Source organism: Zootoca vivipara, chromosome 12 (genome assembly GCF_963506605.1).
Source record: "Zootoca vivipara chromosome 12, rZooViv1.1, whole genome shotgun sequence".
NCBI lineage: Eukaryota > Metazoa > Chordata > Lepidosauria > Squamata > Lacertidae > Zootoca > Zootoca vivipara.
In genome coordinates this window covers 4,264,865-4,292,627 of record NC_083287.1, presented here as the reverse complement: position 1 = coordinate 4,292,627, position 27,763 = coordinate 4,264,865, and the positions used below count along the sequence as shown (strand labels likewise).

Below are 27,763 nucleotides of genomic sequence, written 5' to 3'. Positions count from 1 at the left end.
TCCAATCTATGATATGAAGGCATAAGACACATTAAAGGTAAAGGGGCCCCTGACCATCAGGTCCAGTCGTGTCTGACTCTGGGGCTGCGCGCTCATCTTGCGTTATTGGCCGAGGGAGCCGGCGTACAGCTTCCAGGTCATGTGGCCAGCATGACTAAGCCGCTTCTGGCAAACCAGAGCAGCACACGGAAATGCCGTTTACCTTCCCGCTGTAGCAGTACCTATTTATCTACTTGCACTTTGACGTAGATAAATCCTGCTAGGTTGGCAGGAGCTGGGACCGAGCAACGGGAGCTCACCCCGTCGTGGGGATTCGAACCGCCGACCTTCTGATTGGCAAGCCCTAGGCTCTGTGGTTTAACCCACAGCGCCACCCGCGTTCCATAGGACACATTACTGATACTGAAACTTAATGGGCTTAATGCTATATGATGTCTGGATAGGAGATGATATATGTAAACACACACATATGTAAATGATTCTGAGTAATTCATACCTATTAATTCTTTCTAATCACTCAGCCGCAAATTATATGGCGTCAAAGGCTCAAATGTCTTCTGCAGTGAGCTCAAAAGAACTGACATAATTCACACTTGCCCCCTCCAGTGGGCCAAAATGTTACACTATTTATTCAGTTCACCATGACTCAATTATAACAATATCAGGGTTGAAAAGCTTCTTTGTTAACCAGTTTAAGAACGGCACCTTATATGAAAGAATATATGATGAAATTAGCGCATGTGTGCGATACGTTTTTCTGAAAGATGTGCGTTTGTTGTTTTCTCCAGCTGACACCTCTTGCTGGATTTAAGCAGCCTGTCAAGACTACATTGGTGTGCAGATATCTATATAATACCACCCCCCACCCCCAAAAAAGGGAAGGTCAAAGAAATATCTCTAACATTCTCTCACTTAATGCTCCTAACTAAGCTAACGTAATATGCATTTGTTTAAGATGCCCTCTTGTTTCATTGATGCACTGAGAGAAAGAGAAAAATTCCAGCCCAACCAGTTTTGGAGGACGCCCTGGCCGCTATCTGAACAACTGATGAGCTGCTTGTGGTCATTAGAGTCCTCCCCTCTGAAATCACACCCTGGATGAAGGATAGGGTCTGCCTGGATACTGATTGATTAGAAGAAAGCAGAACTATGTAGTCATGCAAACACACACACACACCCCTACACTAAGCCACATATTTAAATGCTAAAGCACCTTTCACCGCTGACTTCACAACCATTAGAAGCTTCCAAATTAACAGCATTTCTCATATCCAGGTCTCTACCTTTTATCTTCTTTATTCTTTCAAATCCCGAAATTGCTTGGATAAGAGTTGAGGCTTTTTTTTAAAAAAATACATACATTTCTAAGAGCAGCCTGAACTTTTAGGGGAAATTGAAGAGGCTTTCTGTCAACTACAGCTAAATCCTGCCTTTCTATATCAAAAACCCCTTGCTAGAAAATTACTGTGCAGATGATAAGGCCGAAAGATATAATAAAAAGTGACTCTACTCAATTTATACTGCAATATTGGTATGACTGAATATTTTTCATTCAGGTGACTGATAAAATCACTAAACTGTATTGGAGATAAATAAAGGAGGCTTCTGTCAAGAATAAACACCATTAATCATAAAGTCTCACCCTCAAGAGTGCCGGTGCTTTGCCTCTGCACAAATACACCCTTGCAAGTGGCATGGAACTCCTTGCTCTTCTCCCCCTTGTTTGCTTAGGGAATCTGCACGCTTGTTCTTTCTGGTGTATATATTCCACTTCCCTAACTGCCAATGTCTGGGGTACTAATCTGCAGACATATATGTTTGTTTTTTTTGCAATGGGCTCATCTAAGCATCGTGTGTGTGTTATTGTTATTGTTATCTGGAACTGACTTAATTGTGCTTCATGCTCATGATCAAAAGAAAACACATCTTTCTAAGAAGTATGACGGAGACCTGAATGACTGTTGCATCCCACATGCAAATTTTTCATTCTAACTGGCGAAACTGTGCATCAGTTTGCAAATCTATTTGCTTCTATTCTATATCGCTTAATGCCAAGGTGGCTTCTAAGCAGTTTATATCCAAGGCTGAACAATAGTTATTCAAAGCTTTCCCATTTCCCCCAATGTTCTCCATTTAATCTGTCTATGACCTTATATGTGAGTTGTCATCAGGTTTCACTTCTACCATGTATGCTACCCCTAACTCCCCCCCCCAAAAAAATGAACAAATGCACCTATGACGTCATATCAGAATGTTAAGATGCATAGCACGGTCCTCTCAATTACTTTATTCTAGAGGAATCAACAAGCACAGGACTTCAGTTTAAATGAACTGCTACAGAAGCCTTTTTAATCTATTTATCTCCATGTCTAAAAGATATTTACAAGAATATTCACATTATGTCAACTTTGCTTCACTGTGTCCATGCACCTTCACACCTATCAGTATTCCACTTGCCCCGGTGACCTAGAAATTCAAACCTGTTTAATAATGATGTTGTGAATCTTCTAGAAGTATAAAAGCAAATACACAAGATTTTATCATTCTAGAACAGGCATCCCCAAACTGCGGCCCCTCCAGATGTTTTGGCCTACAACTCCCATGATCCCTAGCTAACAGGACCAGTGGTCAGGGATGATGGGAATTATAGTCCAAAACATCTGGAGGGCCGAAGTTTGGGGATGCCTGTTCTAGAATGACCAAAAAATGAAGTCAATGATGGAGTTCTGAAAGGGTGGGACTAAACTGCTCTGTGATTCTCAGATGTAGGTCACTGTTTCAGAAAGCAAACTTAACACCCATTTCAGCCACGTCCTTAAGTGCACCATGTAGTGGGTGAAGTTGCTATTCACTCCCTTTCCTTTAACTTCAATGCACTTTCTCAATGTAGCATTGCAATTCTTCCTAACATTAATTTATCTCAAGCCACATCTATGCAGAACACATTCTTGCTGATGAACGGCGCCATGCCACTTTGCTCCTGGAAGAGGCAGAAATATGGAGTAGCTTTCCCCTGTCAAGTGGATGGAGGGGGGGGAGCGTAAGAGTTGGTGGAGCTACTAGCCTGGTGAATCCCTTCACAATAATGGGTTTGTCTTAAGTAAGCTGATCGAGAATATCTCTAGGTTGAAATAAGTAAAATCAGTCTACAACTCATTCCTAAAGCAAGTGGTGGTTCAAGAAATTCACATGCTATTAAAATGAAGTAAAGCAGAGCCCTGTGCACTAATGAGGTTTAAAAATGTACTTAGGTCTTCATGTGTAAGACACTTAACAAGCCGTTCGCTTCCTTGGCACAGACCAATAGAGAGTTGGAGCTGAGGCCCTAATCATGCAGGCAGCAACCAAATCGACTGGAAGAATTAGGAGACTTGCGGCCCCCGAGAAATGCAATTCATGCGGAAAAGCAGTTGCCAGAGTGAGGCTAGGGAACCGCGTGGGAAGAAAACAAAATAAACAGTCCAACAAAGAAAACAAAGCCTCTGCAATAAGGGCTTTTCCAGTGCTTGAGTACACTGAAACTTCAGAGGGTGCCAATGCAAAAAACCCCATCAAACGCAAACATCTCTGTGAGCAAAGACACCAGCAAAATGATGTCCTCCGTCAAAAAATAGCCACAAAAATTCCTCAAGGTATTTTTGTTTAAAGGGGTGTGTGTGTGTGTGTGTGTGTGTGTGTGTGTGTGTGTGTGTTTGGGTGCACAAGAGCCAGATGGAGCACAGATAACCCAACAAGCTGAAGTCAAGTCTTGATAATTACTTATGAGTTTTCTTTATTCTGTCCTTCATAAATCATGTAAAAAGGACACCAGCAGATGAGTGAAGAATCTAGCTGGTCCTGACTACGTATCACAAAGGCAAGAAAGTATGCATACAGATGCTATAGAAACTTTTGACTCAATCCTAATTCTCTCAGGCAAAGTTCTGATGACACTTGATGTAATTATAAAGCACACAAAGTAAGAATTTCCGAATTTGCCCCGATTGGTGTTTGTGTAGGATGCTTTACGTAAGACAGGATGGACAGATTGAGCTATAAGAAAACAATAAAACACTGAAGCCAGGTGATACTTTTGACTGACAGGAAATGTTAACCAACCATTGTCAAAGCAAAGAGTTTTGGCGTCGGCCCACAAGCAGCAGTATATCAGCTCCCCAAGAAGTAGATCTGCTTTGATCCATTTGTATTTTGTGTTTCTTTAAAAGATTTGGATATTATCTCCATTTTAAAAAAGAAAGAAACGATAAGCACTGCCCCCTTAAGTGCATTACTAAATCCTCTCCTCCCTCTGTATCATTGATAATTAAGAAGCAGCAGTAGCTATCCTTTGAAAATGCCAGAGTGGCTATTATTTCAACAGGTTTCAACCTCTCTGGCTTGCCCTATGTACTCTTGGCAGCAATGAAGGACTTCTTTATCCTGGCTAGCTGCCTACAAAGGCTCTCAGATTACCCTCCATGTTCTCAATGTCTGCTTTGTGATTCTAACATATTTTCAATCATTAAAAGGGGGGTGGGAATCCATTCCATTTCAAACACCTAAAATAAGTCATGTTCGCAATATTAAGCAACAACCCTCTGGGACTTCTGTTTTAATTACAATTTTACATGCTGTAACGTGAGCTTGTGAATTAAAAGGAAAATAAATGAGAGAGGGTGACTGTAAATTTTTAAGGCAAATTCACTTCTCAAAACAGTAAATGTATCACTGACCGTATGTTTGCTGCTAAGATTCTGAAAGTGTGAAGAATGCTGTGGTTTAAAAATATCATTTACAGGTTTGTAATTGTCCTTAATAATGGCTGGTAATGTTAATTATCCGAACTGAATTCGCCCATTCCCTTCCATGTTAGTTCACTGATGCCCAGGATGTCAATATTTATTCTTGCCATCTCATTTTTGACCACATCCAGCTTACCAAGGTTCATGGTTCTTACATTCCAGGTTCCTATGCAGTATTTTTCTTTACAGCATTGGACTTTCCTTTCGCTTCCAGGCATATCCGCAACTGAACGACCTTTTGGCTTTGGCCCAGCCGCTTCATCAGCTCTGAATCTACTTGTACTTGTCCTCCGCTCTTCCTCAGTAGCATGTTGGACGCCTTCTGATCTGAGGGGCTCATCTTCCAGCGTCATAACTTTTATATGCCTGTTGGCTTTGTCCATGGAGTTTCCTTGGCAGGGATACTGAAGTGGGTTGTCAGTTCCTTCTCCAGGTAGATCACGTTTAGTCAAAACTCTCCACTATGACCTGTCCATCTTGGGTGGCCTTGCACGGCATAGCTCATAGCTTCTCTGAGTTATTCAAGCCCCTTCACCACGACAAGGCAGTGATCCATGAAGGAGTTCATATCTACTACTGTGGGCAAGAATCCCGTAGAAGAAATGGAGTGGCCCTCATAGTCAACAAAAGAGTTGCAAAAACTGTACTGGGATGCAATCTCAAAAATGATAGAATGATCTTGATACGAATACAAGGCAGACCTTTTAAAATCACAACAATCCAAGTTTATGCACCAACTACCGGTGCTGAAGAAAGTGAAATTGACCAATTCTATGAAGACTTACAACACCTTCTAGAAATGATGCCAAAGAAGGATGTTCTTCTCATTATAGGGGACTGGAATGCTAAAGTAGGGAATCAAGAGATAAAAGAAATGGAGTGGCCCTCATAGTCAACAAAAGAGTGGCGAAAGCTGTATTGGGATGCAATCTCAAAAATGACAGAATGATATCGATTCTGGTGAACCAGAGCAGCACACGGAAACGCTGTTTACCTTCCCGCCGGAGCGGTCCCTATTTATCTAGTTGCACTTTGATGTGCTTTCGAACTGCTAGGTGGGCAGGAGCTGGGACCAAGCAACGGGAGCTCAGCCCGTCATGGGGATTCGAACCGCCGACCTTCTGATCAGCAAGCCCTAGACTCTGTGGTTTAACCCACAGCGCCACCTGGGTCCCTGATATGAAGAGAGACTCCCTACCAAAGCTCTGACAGTGGTGAGGGAGAGACCATGCCACTGGGCTAACTGACCCTGCTAGGAGGGTGGGGTTTGGCCTCCAGCTCCAGTTTTCCCAGTAAGGAGGTCTTCTCCAGCTCCAGTGAATCTAGTTGGGGAAGGATTTGTGGATTTTCAATGCTGGCCTCTCCTCTGAGGTGAGCATTACCAAGTTCCTGACGCTCATTTCCATGCCTGAATGCAGTAGTGAAGTTTCCTGGCGCCTCTAGTTTGAATTTGGGAAAGAGTTTTGTCTTTTCTTAGTGAGAGGGTGACCTGCAGTAATCAAAATGGATGAGCATTGTGTGTCGAAGGATGATTGAGGAAGACTTTACTTTCATTTCACAGACGATATATGTACATTAGTGTCACTTCCACAAAGGTATGGTTTATCTTTATCCTCACACATACTATTGCTGTGCAACATGGACATCTGGATATTAGCCTTGAACAATTATTATTAGTATTATTTAAAAAACCCTTAAGTTTGTAAATTTTAAATAAATAAAAATCAAAAATTGTCCAGTAGCACCTTAGAGACCAACCAAGTTTGTTCTGGGTATAAGCTTTCGTGTGCATGCACACTTCTTCAGATGCACACAAAAGCTTGTACTCAGAACAAACTTAGTTGGTCTCTAAGGTGCTACTAGACAATTTTTGATGTTTAAAATTTATTTTGACTGTGTCACACCAACAAGGCTACCTACCTGAATTCGTAAATTTTAGTTCGCTTTAAAAACAATAAAAGCTAAGACTTTTGAAGCAAGACTTAACAAGAATGAAAGTAATATACTTTTTTTTAAAAAAAAGAGTCTGTCACACTCCCACTGCCTCACAGGCCAGTGCAACAGGTTTGACAGCAGCCTCTATAGAGCTGCCTTCCTTCCAGTTCACTGAATCTGAATACCTCAGTCAATATCTGCTCACTGCCTAATAATGCTGACTACAGCACAAAGAAAAGCACAGGAACTTTGTTCAAGGAACTCCAGAAGCAAAAAATATCCTACTTGTTCATTCGTTGCAACAGACCGGTCAATGGTGTCCTGAATTTTATATTGAAGCACACTCAGTTCAACATTTACGGTATTTTATCCAACAAGTGTATTAATCATCCCTCTACATTTCAAACTTTATGTAAGCACAAGGACTACACTGAAAGGGCAATTATGCTCCACCCCCACCTATGGGAGCTATACATTCTGGGCTGATGTAAGAGAGGGCCATCTCTGTGGCAGCACCAATTGTTAGACCCCCTTTCCTTTGATGTCCGCCTGGCCCTAATGGTGGTTTCTCTTTAGTGCCTGTTTAAGACCTGGTCGTTTCTCAGGGATTAAAGAATTGGTTTTGGTTTGGTTTTGGTTTTATTGATGGTATTGTTCTCTGCCCTGAGAACAATTTGATATACATTCTTCTGTACTTTCTACATGGTCCTTTGAGGAAGGGCGGTGAAATATTCTTAATAAAATACTTTGGTATTTATGCATTTCATTTTGGGGGGAGGGGTATTAATAGCTGCCTATTATATTATATTTAGGAATTGTGAAAGGCAATGGGCTATTTAAGGTTGAAGAGGATGTTATGGCTTTATTTTGATTATTTGTTACATCTTTGACATTTTGATTTGTGAACTGCTCTGGGCTTTTCCAAATTGAGCGCTCTATAAAAATGAAGCTAAATATTGGGAGCGGGGGCGGGATGAAGAAGAGGTTCAACGGCAAATTTCAAATTCTAAAAGGGGTCTGATGCCCCACCCACACAGACCTTCCCCCCCCCCAAAAGCATGTGGATCTCATCTGGCATGCTGTGCAGCTGAAGTCAGATATATCTCACAGAATTGATGCAGACAACTCAGGCAGGCAAACAGCGGTGGACCTGCAGCGGGAAGCGCTGTCTTGAAAGCCCCACTAAGGCATGAAACTCACAGGGTGGCCTTAGACGAGTCACTACCTTCTCTACAAAATGAAACAAGTCTTGTACCTGCTGGCCTGACCAACTTGAAGGAAGGCTGATTTGTAAGTAACCATGCAAATACTGGCCTCAGGTCCAATGTATTCTGCCCTTAAGGGAATCCCTTGCCTTACGTGGGTCCTTTCGTATCAGGCTGCCCCTATTTGCTCTATCCAAGGAAGCTGAAATCCCACCTTAAGGGGAAGCACACACTATGTTATACTGGGTTACTTGCAAGTTTTCACAGACACCCCCATTGAGTCTCATGAGCACAAACTAATTTTTGACCAGTTTTGCAGGTACGTTTCCAAATGAAGATTGATGAATTCCAGGTAGAAGGATCCACATACAGTGCCAAAAAGGTCACTAAATCTATACAAAACTCCCATTGAGTTTTATAAATGATGCAATATCACTCCATAACTAAAGCAGGAGACCGCAGCTCTGGTCTAGACTCCAGGCTTCCTCTTTCCTGGTTTGTAAGAGGCCAGTTACTGGAAAAACTCTCTTCAGCTGACTTTCCAGTCCTAGAGTACGATGCATAGCAATGTACCGTATTTTTTTGCTCCATAAGATGCACCTGACCATAAGATGCACTTAGTTTTCAGAGGATGAATGGGGGGAAGCCCTGTTTTGGGGGGGGATCAGCTCACAGCTGTGCAGCTTCTTTTGCAAAGAGGAAAAGCCCCATTTTTAAAGGATCAGCTCAAAGTTGTTGAGTTTACTTTGCAAAGGGGGAAAATCCTGTTCAACTCACAGTTCTGCAGCTTCTGATAATCTAATCAGCCAGATAATCCAATCAGCCAGTCACATGTTGCTGGGGAAACAAACAGCCTCCCTCTGCAGAACATTCACAATGGAGGCCAGGGCAAGGGGACCGTGTTTATGGAAGACAATCTTACGCGGATACGAGTGATCGCCAAAGAAGAAGGTTGTAACAAATGAAATTCCCTGGAGATGCTACAGGTGTTTTGTTTTAAATGTATTCATTTTATTGAAAACTATTTCATCAAAATTGTCTAATGCCAAATGCAAACTGTAACATGGTTCTGATTTACTTCTAAGCAACTAAAACTATTTTGAATATTAAGCTTTGAGCATTACTTGTATTTCAGGCATTCAAATATTTTATATAAATTCAATCAGCCATTGGTTAGTAGCTGTTATTTATACCAACAGAAGAAGACTGTAATTTACACAGGACTAAGCTGGGAATTAAAATAGCTGAAGGAGTTAACTGTTAAGGCCAATGAAATTAGAATTGAAAAATACACTTTCTTCTTTTTGCTTTCTCCCACCTCGTTACATTTAATCTAATTAAATCTAACCCATAGTTTTTGCATTATTTCTTCCATTATCAAAGAAAGGTGGAATATAAATTTAATAAAATAAATATTAAAACATGACTATAACTAAGAAAACAATGTTTGCTGCCTGCATGTGAAGTACTGCACACATACAAAAGTTGCAATTCTGCACTCACCTACTTGAGAGTAAGCTCCAATGAGCATAGTGGGACTTCTGCATGTTTGCATGCACAGAACTGCATTGCACAGAAGGAAGTGGTTAACAGTTCTCTGTTGAGTCCTGTAAGAAACTTCTATACGTTGGCACTGCACCCATGGTAAGACTGGATCATTCCAAACTTACTTCTTTTGCAGGATGTTGGGGCTGCAAAGATTCAGCTGGCGCATATTACTGATGTAGAGTAACAAGTTACTAGTGCTACTAATATAATTGTGCTTTAAATTTCTTTTGTTTTATAGCTGTTGTTTTTACAGCTGCTACAGATGTTGTGATATTATTTCTTATTGCAGATTACCATGAGCCCACAGGAAGGCAGGACATAAATGTTTTGAATAAAACAAGCTGTTTTAATGGTACTCATCCCAAAACAGAAATGTGTCTTGTTTTTAGAAGGCAAGACACGCACAAATTCTAATGCTCTTTAAATGCTGCTACTGAAAAACATTTTAAGTTTTACGTTTATTCATGCTAAGCTGTAAATTGAAGATGTACAATAGGAATACTAAGAAATCTAAACAAGTCCTAACAAACAGGTTTCATTAACTCAAAGTGACACATTTCAGTACGTATTCATAAGGTTGGGGAGGGGGTTATTATCTGGCTGTAATTGCAGTTGTTCTAACACCTAATAAGCTATGGTTGGAAAAACAAAGGCAGGTTAATTTGTGATTTCCTCTACTCATTTGGAGGCAAATTAAGTGTCAAACAGCTAATACGGAACATATTTCATTTTATGAGATTCTAATTTAATTCTGCGCCATATCGTTGATGCCTTAATATGGGGTGGTTTATCTGAAAGAGGAGTAATTTATAAACCTTTTTTCAATGGAATCTTTAATGATAGGATATGATAGCATAATTATAGCAGTGGCTGCTTGTCCTAAAGTACACTACAGCATCTGACAGCAATTCCATTGCCAAGCTAAACCTTTATTCTGAAGGGCTTCTCGACTCCCTTGTGTATGTAATTTTGCTCCAGAGTTAAATGGGATAAATAATTTCTGTCCTCAAGTAATTAAAGTAACTTGCTAAGATACCATTTATCTTTCTCAATGGGAACATCTATTAAGAAAACCCCTTGTTCCATTTTTCTTTTCTTTTACACTTGTCCTATTCTGAATCCCCAGAAATGCTAAGGCTTTATTTATTTCTTCACCCGGTTTCACTGACAATAATGCTTACTATCCATTCAAAGAAGGAAGGAAGGAAGGAAGGAGCTGGCTAAGTAACCATTAACTTGGGAGAATGACCAAAAAATGGTACGTAGCCAAAACAAAGAATTTCGTAGCACAACTACCAATCAAGCCTTGTTTGCCTAACCTCCTGCTCTATCACTGAACACAAGACAAAATGCCGAGCCCTCCCTCCCAAATAGTCCTACTCTATTCTCTACACAGAATTTCTCCCACCTGCCACTTTTCTTTCCCCTTTCTCAGCACAAGAATCAGAGAAGGGATCAAATGCTAACCAGGAATTATTTGATGCCATGGACTGGCTGGATGTCGAGGAATGGTGAGAGGCACCAGCTAGGGAACCCCCAAGGGAAGAAGACTCAGAGCCAGGGAATTGGGGGGGGGGTGTGGTGGAATGACAATGAGTGGTCAGAGGGTGAAGAGACCAGACTGTGGGGAGGAGGTGTCGGAAGCAGAAGAGGAGGCAGGGTTTAGTGAGCAGGAAGAGGCTGTGGCAGAGGGCAGTTCAGAATCAGAGGCAGCAGAGGAGGAGAGCCAACAGGCAGAGATCAGGCAGGCTGCTGAAGAAGCCAAGGAGTCGCCCACTCCTGCTGTGACCAGTTCCTCTCCCCCGTGGTCTCTCAAAGCATGTGAAGGAATGAAGAGGGTGAAGCAAAGAGATAGAAGCCCATAGGAGCCAACTCCTAAAGGACGGGGCCCTTGTCCCCCCCCCCAAAAAAAAAAATTTGAGGGGGCCACCCCCCTCAGTTGGTGGGCATGGCCATTCAAATGGTTGAGTGCACTGCATCATGTGATTGATTATGCAGGGCAAGGCTTACCTGCCCCCCCCCAAATATTTTTTTTCAAATTGGCACCCCTGGAAAAGACAAGGGAGCCTTAGATTGCTTGGGACGGATGAGTTTTAAAGACTGGTCGGGAGGCGGAGAACTTCACTTCTCGGAACTGCCCATCAGGGTAAGACCTACAGGGAAGAGTTGCTGTGACCACTGTTCGGATTTGTATATGTCCTCTCCTCTGCAAGATGCAAGTAGTTCTTACAAGGCAGCATCTGCTTGATATCGTGGAGAATGCCCCCCCCACTAATTCAGGGACCGTGTTGGGTTGAAAGAGACCGACAGGTGAAAGTGACGATTACCCTGCACTTGCATGATGACCAATTGATTCACGTACGCGACCTTGATCACGCTTTTGATTTTTGAACGCTTTACGCAGTATTCATTTATTTTTTCCCCAAATAATATTTATTCATTTTATAAGAATGAAAAAGATATACAAAATACAAAAATACACAAAAATAAAATAAAACACAGACCAAAAAAATAAATAAAAAAATCTTACTTTCATCTTCTAACTTTCTAAACATAATTAACTGGGCTTCCTTGAATCCCCCCAATCTGATTTTCATTTAAATTCATCTTTGGCAATTTTCATACAACATACCTTTAACTCAGTACTGTATTTAAACCTATCTTTAACATATTATTCTCAAACTTTACCCTATTTTCACCTTTTCCAAATTTCCTTACTTCTATCATTAACTTTTAAAATCATAATTAAATTACATCACTTAATATTTATCCTTTTATATACCATTACTTCATTATAGATTAAAATCCTTTAATAATCAAATTTAATTAATTTCAACAAAATTAACCTTATATTCCATTCCCTACCACCTCATGTCTCCTCTAAAGATAACCATCTTTAAAAATATTTATATTACACTTCTCATAATTATTAATTATTTCCAATCTCCCCCCACCAACTTTTCCTTCTGGTCACTGACTCTCCCAATCAGTTTGGCAAGTTCCATAAATCAGTCCAATTTCTACCCAGGTTAACCTATACATCAAACACCAAAATTCCTTCCTTACCCCACTCCCTTTCTGACATGTTTTAAAGCCCAAATACCTTTAACCCCCCCCCCCCCCCGCTGCTGCCACCCATCACCACCCACCCTTCTATTTGGCATCCTCTTTTCCTGACTTTTCCAATTTCTTTCATTAGCTTCTGTCGCAGAAACAAATCCTGCTCTCTCTTGTTTAGGGAGGCTTTTAAAGTTTAATAGATAATTTTATTTAATTTTTCTGTTGGAAGCTGCCCAGAGTGGCTGGGGAAACCCAGCCAGATGGTCGGGATATAAATAAATAAATAAATTATTATTATTATTATTATTATTATTCGCAAAAACGAAGTTCTTCAATAGTTCTTGTTGATTTTGCTCCCTTCCTCCTTTATGGACTTTCAGCCTCTTACCCAGAAAGTCCCCCACTTTCTCTTCTTTCTGGGCTTTCCAGCTCTCACCCGGAAAATCCTCCTTTCTTGTCTCTTGTTTTATTTTTATTTTTTTATTTTTTTATCTTAATCTTTATTGGTTTCAAAGATATACAAATAACTAAAAAAGTAATATACATCAACAATACATTGTCGTGTGGTTATTCTCTTCCCCTCCCCAACCCTCCCAACTTTCCCCCCTCCCTAGCCCTCCTCCCTCATGACTTCCCAACCTGTACCGGGCTCCTCCCTAAAAATCATATAGAGTATTACACACTACCAATCATGTTACACGAAATTATCAATAGCATATAAATATAAACCATTTACAATTATGTTTATACCTATGATAGGACCCTTAAGAATCTGAGATCAGGTTTGGGTTCTCCACTTTATCTTTTATATAGTTGGTGAATGGTTTCCATATTTTTATGATTGCCTCTAAATCTGTTCCTTTGAGTTCCTCATATCTTATCGCTAGTCTACAATATTGTAATACCTTGATTTGCCAGTCCTCTCTGCAGGGAATTACCGAAGTTTTCCAATTTTTTGCAACCAGTAATCTGGCGGCTGCAACTGCATAGCTTATTATGCACCTATCTTCAGGTTTAACATCCTTCGGTAACATTCCCAAAAGGAACATTTCCGGACTTTTCTTAATGGAATATTTATTTCTGTGGTGTCTTCTTCGGTCCCAAAGCTCATCTTTGGGTAGCATCCACAGAAGGTACACCCATCAAAGGCAATTTCATGGGTTATGAGAAAGGCCAATACAGAATTCTGTTGCCTTCCTCAAACACAGTAATTCTTTCCAGAGAACTGGAACACACTGTAAAGCAAGAGACACAGGTTCTCCAAAGTTTTCCCATTGATGCTAACACACATGATGCTTCATACACTAATAGTGACAGTGACAGTGACAGTGAAAGCACCACGGCAAGTTCAGACACAGGTGTTACTGTTATTGAAAGAGGTACACAAGCAATGCCCAGACCATCCCAAGATGATGTGCTGCAATCACGTGAACCTTTATTCATTATTGGAACATGTGCTCCCAAGGAGGAGACACTCAGCAAAGAGGATCCACACATGATACGTAGATCTGAGAGAGTTACCAAGGGCATTCCTCCCAAGAGATACTCTCAAGAGTTTGCAAACACAGCCATTGCTAATATAGCTATAGGATGCAATCCTAAACAAGTTTCAGACTCTCAGGTTCTGTTCACAGAAGGGACAAAGCCACACAAACAGGTTGCAAAGTCCAACACAAGCTCTAATCCCCTGGAAAAATAGTAACCAAGAGGCCAATCTGGTTAAGCCAGTTGCAAGTAGTTCCAAAGGTGGAACTGGTACATACTATGTGTATGACAATTGTTCGTTTATGTCTCTTGATGCTGCTCTTGCATCATCGGTTACATCTCCAAATTGGGTGTGTGTGTGTTAGGATTTGTATATGTCCTCTGCTGCTTCAGCAAGAAGCAGCAAGTAATGTGTCTATTGGTTTTCACACACACAGCCTGAGAAAGGAAGTCTATGCTATCTTTCTTCGCCATGTGATGTTTTTTGTATTCTATTCTTCCCTTTCGCTTTCATTCTGGCTGGAAGCAAAGATGAACAGCTCTGAGTTTATGAGCTGCGTAGCAGAGTTTTGGACTTTGTCTATAACCTTTAATAAAGCAGTTTAGCCCTACTTTATGGCTGCTTTATCTGTGTGTGTCGTTCTTCACGTAGGGCGATCTTCACATATCATCTGGAAGTGCCTGGATGCTGGGGGCAGACTCACCGCTACCCCCGCCCGGCATATTCCAACAACCACTAGGCCTGCACTGTTTTGGTTTCCTTGAGTAAAGAGTTAGCTTCACCACCACCAGTGATTTTGATTGCTGACCTGCTCCCGACTCTGGCACCTGACATTTCATCTTAAAAGGTATGCAGCTCTTGTTGCTAGGAACAAGTGGAGCAAATCTCTTCCCTGCCCTTGTCTCTGTCCTAGGGTCACTTTGCACATGCATATATATAATTTACTCAACAGCTGACGGCTTGCAACTGAACTATGAGTATTTTGAGGCAATATGTGGCCTCTGTGTTATCACATTCATATGTGAATCACCACTTGATGCTAATGATCAACCTGTGTATCATTCAGTTGGAGAGTAGCAGAGGTAGGAACGCTATATCCTACCAAATGCACTTTGCTATCATCTAAAAACCTAAGTCATTTTCAGTTTGAGTTTCAATGGAAACCAGTGTGGGGAAACCTTCAGATGTTGGACTCCAACTCCCATCAGCCCCAGTCAGCACAGCCAATGGTTGATGAGGGGAGCTTCCATCCTATATCTGGAGGGCACAACCTTGTCTACCCTTTCTTAGAGCCTCAGTTTCAATAGACTGGCCAGTAGCTGAAATGTCAAAGTAAGGATTCAAAGCCCTCTTGCCTTTTGCCCTTCCAGAGAGCAACACAAACAGGAGCTTTACCAACTACCTGGTGGCCTGTAGTAAGTAGACCCAGGCTGTCTACTTACTGCAGAAGTAGTAAGTAGACAGAAAATGGTATTTCGACCTTGACAGAAGATGCAAAAAGTCTTGCTGGGGTTATATCCAATGCTAATCCTACTCAAGAGAAGCAGGGCGCAGGTGGTGCTGTGGTCTCAATCACTGAGCCTCTTGGGTTTGCTGATCAGAAGGTCAGCAGTTGGAATCCGTGCGACAGGGTGAGCTCCCGTTGCTCTGTCCCTGCTCCTGCCAATCTAGCAGTTCTAAAGCATGCCAGTGTAAGTAGATAAATAGGTACCACTGCAGCAGGAAGGTAAATTGCATTACTGTGCACTCTGGCTTCTGTCACAATGTTCCGTTGCGCCAGAAGCGGTTTAGTCATGCTGGCCACATGACCCGGAAAGCTGTCTGTGAACAAACACCAACTCCCTCGGCCTGAAGCGAGACGAGTGCCACACCCCATAGCGGCCTTTGACTGGACTTAACTGTCCAGGGGTCCTTTACCTTTACCCTTACTCAGAGAAGAGCACTGAAATTAATGAGTCTTAAGTTAGCCAGGCCAATTAACTCCAACTGGTCTGCTCTGAGTAGAACGAGCATTGGCTACAACCCTCCTTTCCCTTTTACCTCTGATGTGTGTTTATTGTGATTTTTATGAGGGAAAATAATTAACTTTTGAACAAAGACAGATCTTTTAGGCCAATGCATACATCCAGCAGAATAAAATGTTAAGGCTTTTCCTGGAATTCACCACTGTAAGGAAAAGCAATCTGAACATCCTCTGTTCCAAATAAAATTTCCCTGCACATAGAAGAACAGCATGTGAGATAAAAGGCTGAACACTTCTCCTTGAGATGCTAATTTGCTTTCTAGAAAGGAGTTTTTTCAATGGGGCAATATTAAAAAATGTTATCTCCCACCTTCACTCTGAAAGGGTACATCCCAACAAAAGCTTTACTGTTAGACTGAATGTCTGAATGTCTCAGAGATGAATAGAACCTAACAAGTCACACCCAAGCTTGAGGACAATGTTAAACATAACATGAAAGCCACATTGCACATTCGCTTTGGTCTGCAGACCTAAGAAGAGTCTGCAACCCTCAACTATGGATTAAGTCCCACTGAACTCAACAGGACTTGTTTCTGAAGTAAACATGATTAGTTAGGCTCGTGTTGTAAGGTTAAGAAAAGGCACAGCAATTCATAGGCCTTCTTTCCAAGCCAGTTCTGCATACTATTATTCTCATGTAGTGCTGAATTTTCAGCAATGAGTGCACGGGGTGTCCTCAAAAAGAAAAAGCCTTTGAGCCAGTTTAATTCAGACCATTCAAATGCATTTTACTGCACAACCGAGTACAATCCAAATAATAACAGATGCAAATAAGCTCAATGGAAAAATAAATCACAGTTCCTGGAAGTCTCCTCTCCTCTCATACTACTCCAACTGTAAATACAGGGTCCCCCACTTTTCAAGCCCAAGGAAGAATGCAACACAGATTTATTGCTAGCCTTCAGGCCAATTTCTTCTGAAATTACAATTTGGCTAATAAGAGACTGAGCCAAAATAACTGCTGGTAAAATATTGTGTATGTTCTTGGGCATATAGTTAGGATTGTTAATATCAATTAATTCTGCTCACAGAAGATGACTTGTTTTAAAACAAATTCATTTTTTCCCTCCAGTATATATGTAATTACACAGCTGTAACTAATAGCCACGGAGAAGCAATCTGCCATCTAAACAACTAGCATTATTCTTCAAAGTATTACTTGTGCTTTTCTTCCTTTATTTCCACACTGTGAGAGAGAGATTATTAGAGATGATTAAATGTATATATCAAGCCTTTTAGCAAAGGACTGAAACTGCTTTGTGGATTTGGGTTTTTATGGATTATAGTAGTTCTTCTGGATTTTATAGTTGAAAAGACGACACTGGAACTCCCTCCCCCTTCCCTTCTATGTTGACATACCTTTCCCATCCATAATAAAGCAGTGTTTGATTCTGCATAAAGGCTCCCCCCCCCATACACGCTTTCACTAGTATTTTTCCGTTAATTTAGTATAAACTGCCACACTTGCAAATTTTGGGGGGATTACAAATCCATCAATCAAATGACTGGGTGTACATGCATGGAACAATTGTAGACTATGACAATCTACCTACCCAAGAAAAAAATATTCATCCCCTTTCATAGCAGTCACTTGTGAAAAGCTTTTGACACCCTGGGATATTTTTAGCAAGAAAGAATTCTAACCTAATCCAAAAACTGAAAAGGGGGGGGGAAGCTTCCAAGAGGGGGACACACCAGTCCCAGTTTCTCTAGTGGTATTTTACAGTGTTTGGTACCTTTTAATTTAGTATTTATAGAATGACAACTCATGGAATAAATGTCAACAAAATATATAGGTAATAGTTGGTAGCTACCTATTATAAGTTCCACTGCTAAGGCAGTAGGATTGTTTTGCTTCAGTGAACCCACAGACAGATAAACCCCAGGCATTCCAGGAGTAAATCTTGCCCTTTTGCTGCACCACAAAACATTTCCAAAGGTACAGTAGAACATTTAAGCACCTCAGTTTGCAAATCAGCAAGCACCTTCAGGGACGCACACTTTCTCTCTCGTTCCCTCTCTTTCTTCGTCTTCCTTAGCCATAATGTATTTCTTGCAACAAGCAACACCACAGGCGATGGATTCTGTTAATCAGGTGGGCCTCTCTTAATCAGGGGTTCCAATAGGTTTGCAAACCCAGTTTAAAAGGGAACCTATTTAGCATTAGTGGTATTTAGCGTCAGTACAGAAGCCATGCTAATGTAAATCCATGGGAATGGGAAAGGGGACACATGATGCTAAAACTGGACCCAGCATTGTATCTGACTCAAAAAAACTCAGGAGCAGTTTCCCCAGTGAGGCAGAGCGGCAGCCACAGCCTTCCAGCAGCCGCATTGTGGCTGTTTATCAGGAAGGGCTGTGCTGATCGGGGCCGGAATCCAAGGGGTACTGCTGCAGAAGTGAGAATAATAGCTTCTGGGTTTCTGTGAAATCTTGTGGGGCTTTCAAGGTCTTGCTGGAACCCAGAAGTGGTTGCATTGCAACCCCAGTAAACAAGGCTTTGGTGGGGATGGGCAAAGGGTGTCTCTGGTGGCAAAACAGGAGAGCCACCTGTGGTACTGATGCGCTGATGGAGCCAACTCAACATTCCCATGAGTAAAGGTGCTGACCTTTAAAGCCCTAAATGGCCTTGGTCCAGTATACCTGAAGGAGCGTCTCCACCCCCATCGTTTTGCCCGGAAACTGAGGTCCAGCACCGAAGGCCTTCTGGCGGTTCCCTCGTTGCGAGAAGCCAAGTTGCAGGGAACTAGGCAGAGGGCCTTCTCGGTGGTGGCGCCTGCCCTGTGGAACGCCCTCCCAACAGATGTCAAAAAGGAAAACAACTACCAGACTTTTAGAAGACATCTGAAGGCAGCCCTGTTTAGGGAGGCTTTTAATGTTTAATCCATTATTGTATTTTATTTTTCTGTTGGAAGCCGCCCAGAGTGGCTGGGGAAACCCAGCCAGATGGGCGGGGTATAAATAAAATATTGTTATTATTATTATTATTATTATTATTATTATTATTATTATTATTCCATATAACCTTGACCTCACTGCCACCTTGGCTCCACCTCATCAGGCAGGCTGCTCCTGTAAAACACATGCAGCTTTCCCTGCGTTTTTCTGATAGCACAGATAGAAAAGCCATGACACCCCAAAGCCTCCTGGTGGCACGATATCTTTAGTCCATTGTGGGGAATTATACGTGTGTGTGTGTGTGTGTGTGTGTGTGTGTGTGTGTGTGTGTGTAATCACGCTTCAGTCCAGCCAAGTCTGAGACTAATTCGGCTACCCTGCTCCTATCAATCCCAATTTCTAGGACCCCTTGCAAAACGAAGTAGAAATGAAATACAAATAGGAACCACAGTCAGAAAAGACATGTTCATAAGAAAAAAAATTTTGCCTTTCGTGTGGATTCTTCTAGTCGTGTGTAAGGCACTGAACCAACATCACAATGTTATTATGAATCTCACATCATCTGCAGCCAATTCCCATTACACATAGAAGGTGGTTGCATAAGAGCACCTCTAAACACGCACAGAGTGTCCTCATTGCAATCAACCCATCCACATTTAGAGAAGGAGGGCATTGCTTTTAAACTATGGGGAAACCCCTTAAAGGGTCTGCTAAGAGAAGCTGGTCTCCTGCTGCTACAGGTTGCTCAAGCAGCACAAAAGATGCAGTGACTTATGGTGTTTTTCTTCAGCTGTAAGCCAAGGTGCTGCAAGAGTTCATACTTACACATGTAGCGGCGGAATGGGAGACGGTTCGTAATGATAACGCCCTTCATGGTGTCTTGCGTCAATTGGAACAGGAGGGTGGAATGCTGGGAAAAGGTGAGGCGGATCTGAAAAAAGAAATACGGGTTTCCAAATCTCATTGTTATTCTACCTTAGTAGTATATAATATTTAAAAGATCCAATAAACAAGCCTGTGTGTACACATTGCACAAAACCCCCAAAAGATATATGTAAGAAATCTGCACCCAGGCAGCCCCAAACGCTGTGAAAAGAAAATATGAGTTGTATCTACATGGATAATACGAAATATGAATATTTGCATATTTTCTCTTATTTTGCACTGTTAAACTATTTTGCCTAATTCTGCTAGTCGTGGGGAGAGATAAGGATCTCTGCATGGCATGGAAGCTCTACCCTCCGGCCTTTTGTTGGCATCCGTCTGTCTTGGGAGACAATGGATGAGTGAGCCTATGGGGGTCAAATCTCTGGCCACCGAAAACCTCAATGAGTAATCCTGTTGACTTTTCTGGTTTCAAAGTGCACTGCCCATACACTACCAAGCATGGCTTAGGAACACAGCAAGAGGCTTGTAGCTAGCCAGACTATTTGTCCATCTAGCCCAATTTTTTTCTGGCAGTGGCAGAAGTGGGTCTTTCATATCACTTGCTACGTATTTCTGTTTGGCTAGAGGTGCCAGGCATTGAACCTGAGACCTTCTGCTGTGCAAAGCATGAGCTCTACCACTGAGCCACGGCCCATCACAAGCAGCCATAAGGCTTAAAAAAGAGAAAAGAAAGAATACAGAGATTCTCAGAGAATCACAGCACATTTTGAACTTTTCTGCAGACACAAACCTGCCAAGAAGCACAAAGAAGCACACAGCAACAATAATATTGCACAGTGCTAAATATACCTTTGCATTTACATGCGCCCAAGCCAACTGTGTAAGATACAGAGTTTGGCTCATCCAATTTGCTTGGCACACATGAATATTCATGTCTTAATTTTAATATTCTCTTTTCATCACTTTAATGGAAAATTACATAAAGAAGTCTTTAATAAATAATTGCAGTGCGCATATGTGAAGTGTCAGATCAAAGAGATCAGCTAGCCTTTCATAAGCACACCCCAATATTTATTATTATTATTAGCATAGTATTAGCATCTTTTAAAAAAATACTCGTAAAAATATAGTGCAGCAAAGTCCATTGCAAAGCACTACTGGAGCTGCCCCCCACATATCTCCCTAGTAATGTTTCATAAATGAAGTGCATGACGCAACATCACCAGGATTAGTATTTCTCCACCCCCTGCAAACAGCGGACAATTAACTGGAGGGGCGGGGAGGAAATGTTGACTTCACTGCTTCCTGTGTTTATTCCACCACGTTAGTGTGGTGAAATATGGGGAAGCTGCAGCCACATGATCTCTCATAACGTCTCGTTGGCCACAATTTGTTATAGTGTCTTGGGTGAAATAGCAGAGAGCCTATGCAAATCCAGGAACATTTCCTCCTCTTTCCATTCTCCCTCACCATGTTCACAACAGCATTAGGGGGCATGCAGAAGAAACTGGGGTTTCGCTTGGAAGCTCTTCCACCAGCCTCCCATGTGAAGCTATAAGAAGGAAATATGCAGTGGCCCACAAAGAACATGCAAACCAGAACTTGGGTCACATTACTAAAAGGCTGAAAAATCCCTGATGTAAGTACAATATTGAAAACATGCAGACTGACAAAAGACAGCTGCTTATAGTTAGCAAAACAGATAATAATTAATTCCTAATGGATGAATAGTTGTTGATGACGATGATACTGCCCTTCATCAAAAGTTCTCAGGGTGGTTCCCAATATGTGGAAATATAATGAGTAAGCTTCTCCGACACCAATCACATGAACAGAGACCTCATATAAGTCCACATATATCAGATCATATTCAGATCACAGTTGCCATAAAAAAGACTTTAGATTCTGACTCTTAACTCACTTTCTTACCAGCAAGTCTGAATTGATCCTGAATCTTGGGGGACTGCAATGGATTGCTAATATAAATGACAAAGTACCACTTAAAACAATAATTTCTAGCGCCTCAACTTCTATCCTTACTCTTAAACACAAACATATAGGCCTTGATTCGTATGGGAAAGTTCTCTGCAACCCCGACCAACTTCCACAAGGCTTAGCATGAATTATAGGGACTCACAGAGGCACAGAGCTGACACCCATTTCAGTTCACGTGGAGCAACCTCCGTGACAAACAGCGAGTCTTACTGAAGAACTTGCATTTGGATTCTCCAGTAGAAAACATTAACCACAAATGCTGTGATACCTCATAAAAGATTGTTTGTATTCATCTCCTCCAAGACAAACATCCCTTCGCATTGCTTGAGACCCAGGCTGCCAAGATCATATTTCTGAAACAGGCACATTAAACAGCTTTCGGTGTGGGTTTCTGTGGAGTGAGGATATCCTTAAAAAGTGGCCAATTCCTTTGCACCTATCCTGAAATAATGCCACCAATTCCACCCACACTTTTTCTTCTTTGTTAAGAGACATATAGAAGATGAAAGCTGCCTGTGATACAAAGGCAAAACCCTAAAATGTTTATATTGACTAGAGCTGCAACACAACAAACCCTGAGCCTGTTCCAGATGCAGAATTCCAATTTAATACCAGCTCAACTAAAGAATCCATCCACTTAATCCATAGCTCAGTGCTGGACCACATGCATTGGATCCAAAAGGCTTGGAGCACAACCCCCCAGATCCTTTCAGATCACCTTTACCAAAGAAGCCTCAATCCTCGCAGCCTAATGTATATTCCTCATGTGTAGATGAATGAGGACCATACGGCTAAATTCCTACATGGAAGGCACTTTCAGGATCATGCCTGCTGATAGTTAACTTTCTGTACACAACTGCAAAGCCCCTATGTTTTCATATTTACTCATACAAGAAAATGCAGTTTGTGAAACAATTCAAGTGGTCTTAAGCATCTACGGGCATGCAATAGTATTATATGCAATTTAAATACTGTAATATTATGTCGCAAGAAACTTGATCATAAATTTAAAGAGCACCCTTTTGTGAGTCCTCTTGCATTAAGCTCCTCACCGGTTCTTAATTGCAACTCGTTCGCAGTTTTCATTGTGTGGGGAGGGCAGAGACAAAGTAGTCAATCATTGTAACAGAGCTGTCTACAACCACCGGCACGATGAGGAGAAACCCGAAAAACTGGCATTCACCATAATTATCCAGCTCAGAGTTTATTCCTTACACATGAGCAATACAGCTGTGGAACATCATAACCCAAGCAGGATGTATGCCAAGTTGCTGCTGCACTCTAGCCATCTTCTGTTGCAACCCTTGACAAAATACCACATGGTGATTTTTCCAAAGTCAAGTTAAAACCGCTGAAGCAGAATGAAGTGCCACTAAGCCTAGCTACCCCCTATTTATCATACAATTTCCTGACTGATGGTTTCACAAACCAGCTGCTAAGTGCTGTGTACTCTACTGCCAGAAAAGTAACATGTGAAATGGGAGAAAGGGGGGATAATGTACTCAACCATTGAAATCAATTGCACCAAGGGAATTGAAACTCCACACAGCTCACAGGTAAGCAGTAAATTCTACATGCCTGTGGGTGCAAAGGGAGGGGTAGAAACGCTTTGAATATTCATACAGAAATCTTCTTCAAATACTTATTTGAAAGAGCCCCTACGGAGAGAACTCGACTTGAACCAGACTGGGGGCCCTATAAAATCATGTGTGTGTGTGTGTGTGTGTGTGTGTGTGTGTGATTTATCTATGTATGGCTTTTATAGCTGCCAGCTTGGTTTCCTGTTGGCTCGCTCCTCCTAATACAATATTTTTCTTATAATTTAGTCTTACCAGAAGAGGAAAGGGCATCGGTCCTTAAATTGACACCCACCTCATCTACCTTAACTCTAACTAATATTTCCCCAGTGAAGAAATATATTAAGGATTGTCTGATCCCAGAGGAGGAAAGTACGGTATATGAATAGTGCCTTTGGAAGTGGAGTCCTTTTAAGTGAAAGTCAGTGTATAGGGCTACACTGGAAACGTAACAGGACTAATCCAAACCGTGGGATACAAGTTTTTCTTTAATAGGTCATGCTGCAATAACACCCACCAACAGTTTCTGAGTACAGTGGTACCTCGCAAGATGAAAATAATTCGTTCCGCGGGTCGTGCCGTCTTACGAAAATTTTCGTCTTGCAGAAACAAACGAGAGACAGCAAAAAAAAAGCGGCAAAAAAAATTCGTCTTGCGAGATGCGGCCATAGAAAGCTTTGTCTTGCGAGGCAACAAAGAATCGCTAGACGCTTTCGTCTAGCGAGTTTTTCGTTCATCTTGCGAGGTACCGCTGTAGTTTCTTTTTTCAAAATCAAGGACTGCATTATTCCCAAGCTACAGACAATGCAGAGCAATACTGGCAATGAGAGGCTTTTATGACCTTTTCTATTTCTTTACAAGGCCGATGACTATAGTTCTCTACGGTGTTTCGGAAGCACAACTTCAAAAGTATAGCCTACACAAGGGCCAGGGGGTTGCTGAGAACTGTGACAGACATGGAAGCGTTTCTCCTGAACACCTCTTTCTTCTTCTTCTTTTACTCTGAAGGGATTCCTCCCCACCCCAAGAATGGGGAACATTCAGTCATGTAAGCCTCCACCTGCAGTCCTACAATTCCATGCTGATATTTGTGAGCACAGAGAAAAGTAAGTACTAGCCGTACCTTCCGGGAACTGCTGAATCAAGAAGAAACAAACCCAACTACTACTACAGATGAGGAAACCGCAGTTAACTCTGCCATCAAGCCCTCAAAATCTTTGGCTCCAAAGCCCAAGGACAGACCTTTTCGTTCAGCTATCACCTTTCTTTTCTGTCTTGATTTTGTCTCCGGCAGTTGAGCAGTGGTTTGGGTTTTTTTCTGTGGGGTTTTTTCTTTCTTAAAGTGAAAGGCATCTGTTCCCTTCCTCAAACAAGATATTCCCCTTGGGTTTGAAAGCAAAACTTTTCATTCTGCCTTCATAATGAATATAACAGAATCTCCTGTGAAACTTTAATGATAATAACATTTTCTATTAAAATATCAAAGCAGATGCAATCTTCTTGGGAGGCTTGCTGAACTGAAGGCATGGTTAATACAGACAAGTAGGAGTCCTCTGGCAGGCATTAAAGGTTTTCCAGTATCTCTATTATTTATCACTTGTCTACCTGCATATGTGTAATCAACATTTTGCATCAATGTGAGGTCTCTGCTAAGTCAGTGCTATACCCATTCCTGAAGCATTACTTCCATCTTTTGAAATAAGAAATGCAGAATGCGAGCACATGGAAGATGTACCATTAGTGCATAACTCAGCAATTATGTCCAGCAGCACCTTACAGACTAACTAAGTTTGTGATTGGTATGAGCTTTCGTGTGCATGCACACTTCTTCAGATTCTGCTTCATGATCTTAGAATATCAGTTCTCATCAAGGCTTTGCTCTATTGGCCTATTGTTCAATTGGTCTGGTAAATTCACATGATGCTTTATAAACTATGTGCATGGTCCTAGGGAACAGCTGACTAACTTCAGCCACATCTAATTTTTCATTCTACCATGAAAAAACAAACAAAAAGAAAATAAAGAGAAAGGCAAATAATATTCAATTTCTTCTCTTGATGATGAAGTATTTTTCAGGGAGTGATGGGGAAGGTACATAATGCTACATCTGTCAGTGAAAGTTAGGCTGCCCAGTGTTAGGGTGAAGGTCCATGTCAGTGTAGGATGGGCAGCCTGGAGTGGGGGCTGGCTGTGGGCATCTTGCCAAAGAATGATGTTTCCAGTTTTGCTTTCAGCTATATGTGAGAAAATAAGAGGTGTGTCCTGGGAAGAGCTCGTCAGAGGAAACATGCCCCTTACCTATGACCGTAAAGATGCCAGTGTGCACAGCTTTTGCCATTGTCTGAACTGTGCCCCCAACTGCAGGCTGTAATTGGGGACCTATGGTATGGGGCTAGGGAATATTGTTTGTGTCCTCTCTACTCCAGATTGCAGCCCATTTTGACTTTATGTGCAAAAAACACACTACTGTATATTCCTGCGTATAAGATTACTTTTTAACCCAGGAAAATCTTCTCAAAAGTCAGGGGTCGTCTTATATGCCGGGCTGTATTTTTTATACAGCGAGTATATTCCAAACTCTATATTTTAACTGGAAAAGTTGGGGGTCGTCTTATATGCCCAGTCATCTTATACGCAGGAATATACTAGCTATCCATTGGGCTATAGAAGCAGTTTGGCAAAAACGTGTTCCTGCTATTAATACTCATGACTTGAGTGCAGCTTTCCCCAACTTGGTACCCTCCAGACATTTGAGACAACAACCTCCATTATCTCTGATGGTTGGCCATGCAAGCTGGGTCTGGTGGGAATGTAGTCCAAAGCATCTGGGGGATAGAAGAAGAAGAAGAAGAAGAAGAAGAAGAAGAAGAAGAAGAAGAAGAAGAAGAAGAAGAAGAAGAAGAAGAAGAAGAAGAAGAAGAAGAGGAGGAGGAGGAGGAGGAGGAGGAGGAGGAGGAGGAGGAGGAGGAGGAGGAGGAGGAGGAGGAGGAGTTTGGATTTGATATACCGCTTTATCTACCCGAAGGAGTCTCAAAGCGGCTAACATTCTCCTTTCCCTTCCTCCCCCACAACAAACACTCTGTGTGGTGAGTGAGGCTGAGAGACTTCAGAGAAGTGTGACTAGCCCAAGGACACCCAGCAGCTGCATGTGGAGGAGCGGAGACGCGAACCCGGTTCCCCAGATTACGAGTCTACCGCTCTTAACCACTACACCACACTAGGTTGGAGATGGCTATTATAATGTTTGAGACAGGTTTCCCCTCCACTTTCATTTTGTTTTGGAGAGGTGTGGTTTCCTTCTCTTTCTGCCTCAGAAGCCAATTAGTTCTACGCACTTCTGCTTCTCTCCTTTAGACTCAGCAACATAGTCAACAGAAACAGTTGACTATGATCTCCATGTACAAGGCAAGCAGGATGTCAACTAAATAATGCCAAAAGTGAACAGGACCATGAAACAAAAGCCCTGGCCACCAGAAACAAACGTCTGCATTGCTCTTCTATCCCTGACGTTTCAAAAAAGTAGTAGTTTCTGATGGATACAGTCTGGCTGAAGCCACAGCACACCTGGAACCTGGGCTGGAGACCCTCCAGGTTTAGATTTGAGTAAAACTACTAACTGCCTTAGCCTGGCCCTGGTGAGGGCTTCAATGAGATGTCCCCAGTGGTGGGCAACCTTTTAGAACGAAAATAAAGATAGAAAAGTTTGCACTGTTTGACAGAGTCCCCTTATATGGGGATACAGTACTTCTCATTTTGTTTCACTTATTACACTTCTGTGCATGGCTCCTTTGCGAGTTTCCAGAGCTCGTTCCTAGCAATACATTGTTCCAGCTGGAGTTCCCACCTTGGCAAGGCAAAGCAGCGGGACCAAGTATTACACACACTTGGTGTCTGCTTTGCCACCTTTGTGTTTATGTAAACCAAAACACCTTGTGGGAACATACTTTATTTGTTTTCAGTGGTTCCCCAACAATCTGGGTGCCAAATGCTTGGAGAAGTAGCTATCTGAGCTGGAAGAGAAAAAGGCTGGAAACGTTTTCAGCCAACTGGCAGCCACAGAAAGCTCCTTAGCAGGCCAGATTTGCTGCAGGTATTGGCTAAATAGCTGCTGGCTGGCTTTCAGCTAGAACACTTTATTGCTTTCCACAGTCATTGCAACTCCACTGTGTACAGATTTAAAGACCTATGTTTAAAAAAAGAAAAACCCAATATTTTAGTAGTCCTATTATTATCTGTTAATAAGCAAGCATGTTAAAATTCCCTTATCAATGTCAGTTGGCTCCCAGAAGTTAATATTATTTACTTAGTGATCACCTAGAATTTACTAAAAGCTGTGAAACAAATTTAGGGAGAGGCTGCAGCCCCAG

At 41.8% G+C, this 27,763-nt stretch overlaps 1 protein-coding gene across 2 annotated transcripts in view; it reads right to left on the bottom strand.

Moving 5' to 3' along the window:
- The window catches only part of GLI3 (GLI family zinc finger 3), a 251,261-nt gene that overhangs the window by 87,722 nt on the left and 135,776 nt on the right, over positions 1-27,763 (bottom strand). For both annotated transcript variants that reach the window (XM_035129597.2, XM_035129598.2), the window contains exon 5: positions 19,762-19,867. In XM_035129597.2, the coding sequence (XP_034985488.2) occupies positions 19,762-19,867 (106 nt within the window). The remainder of the gene's footprint in view (positions 1-19,761; positions 19,868-27,763) is intronic.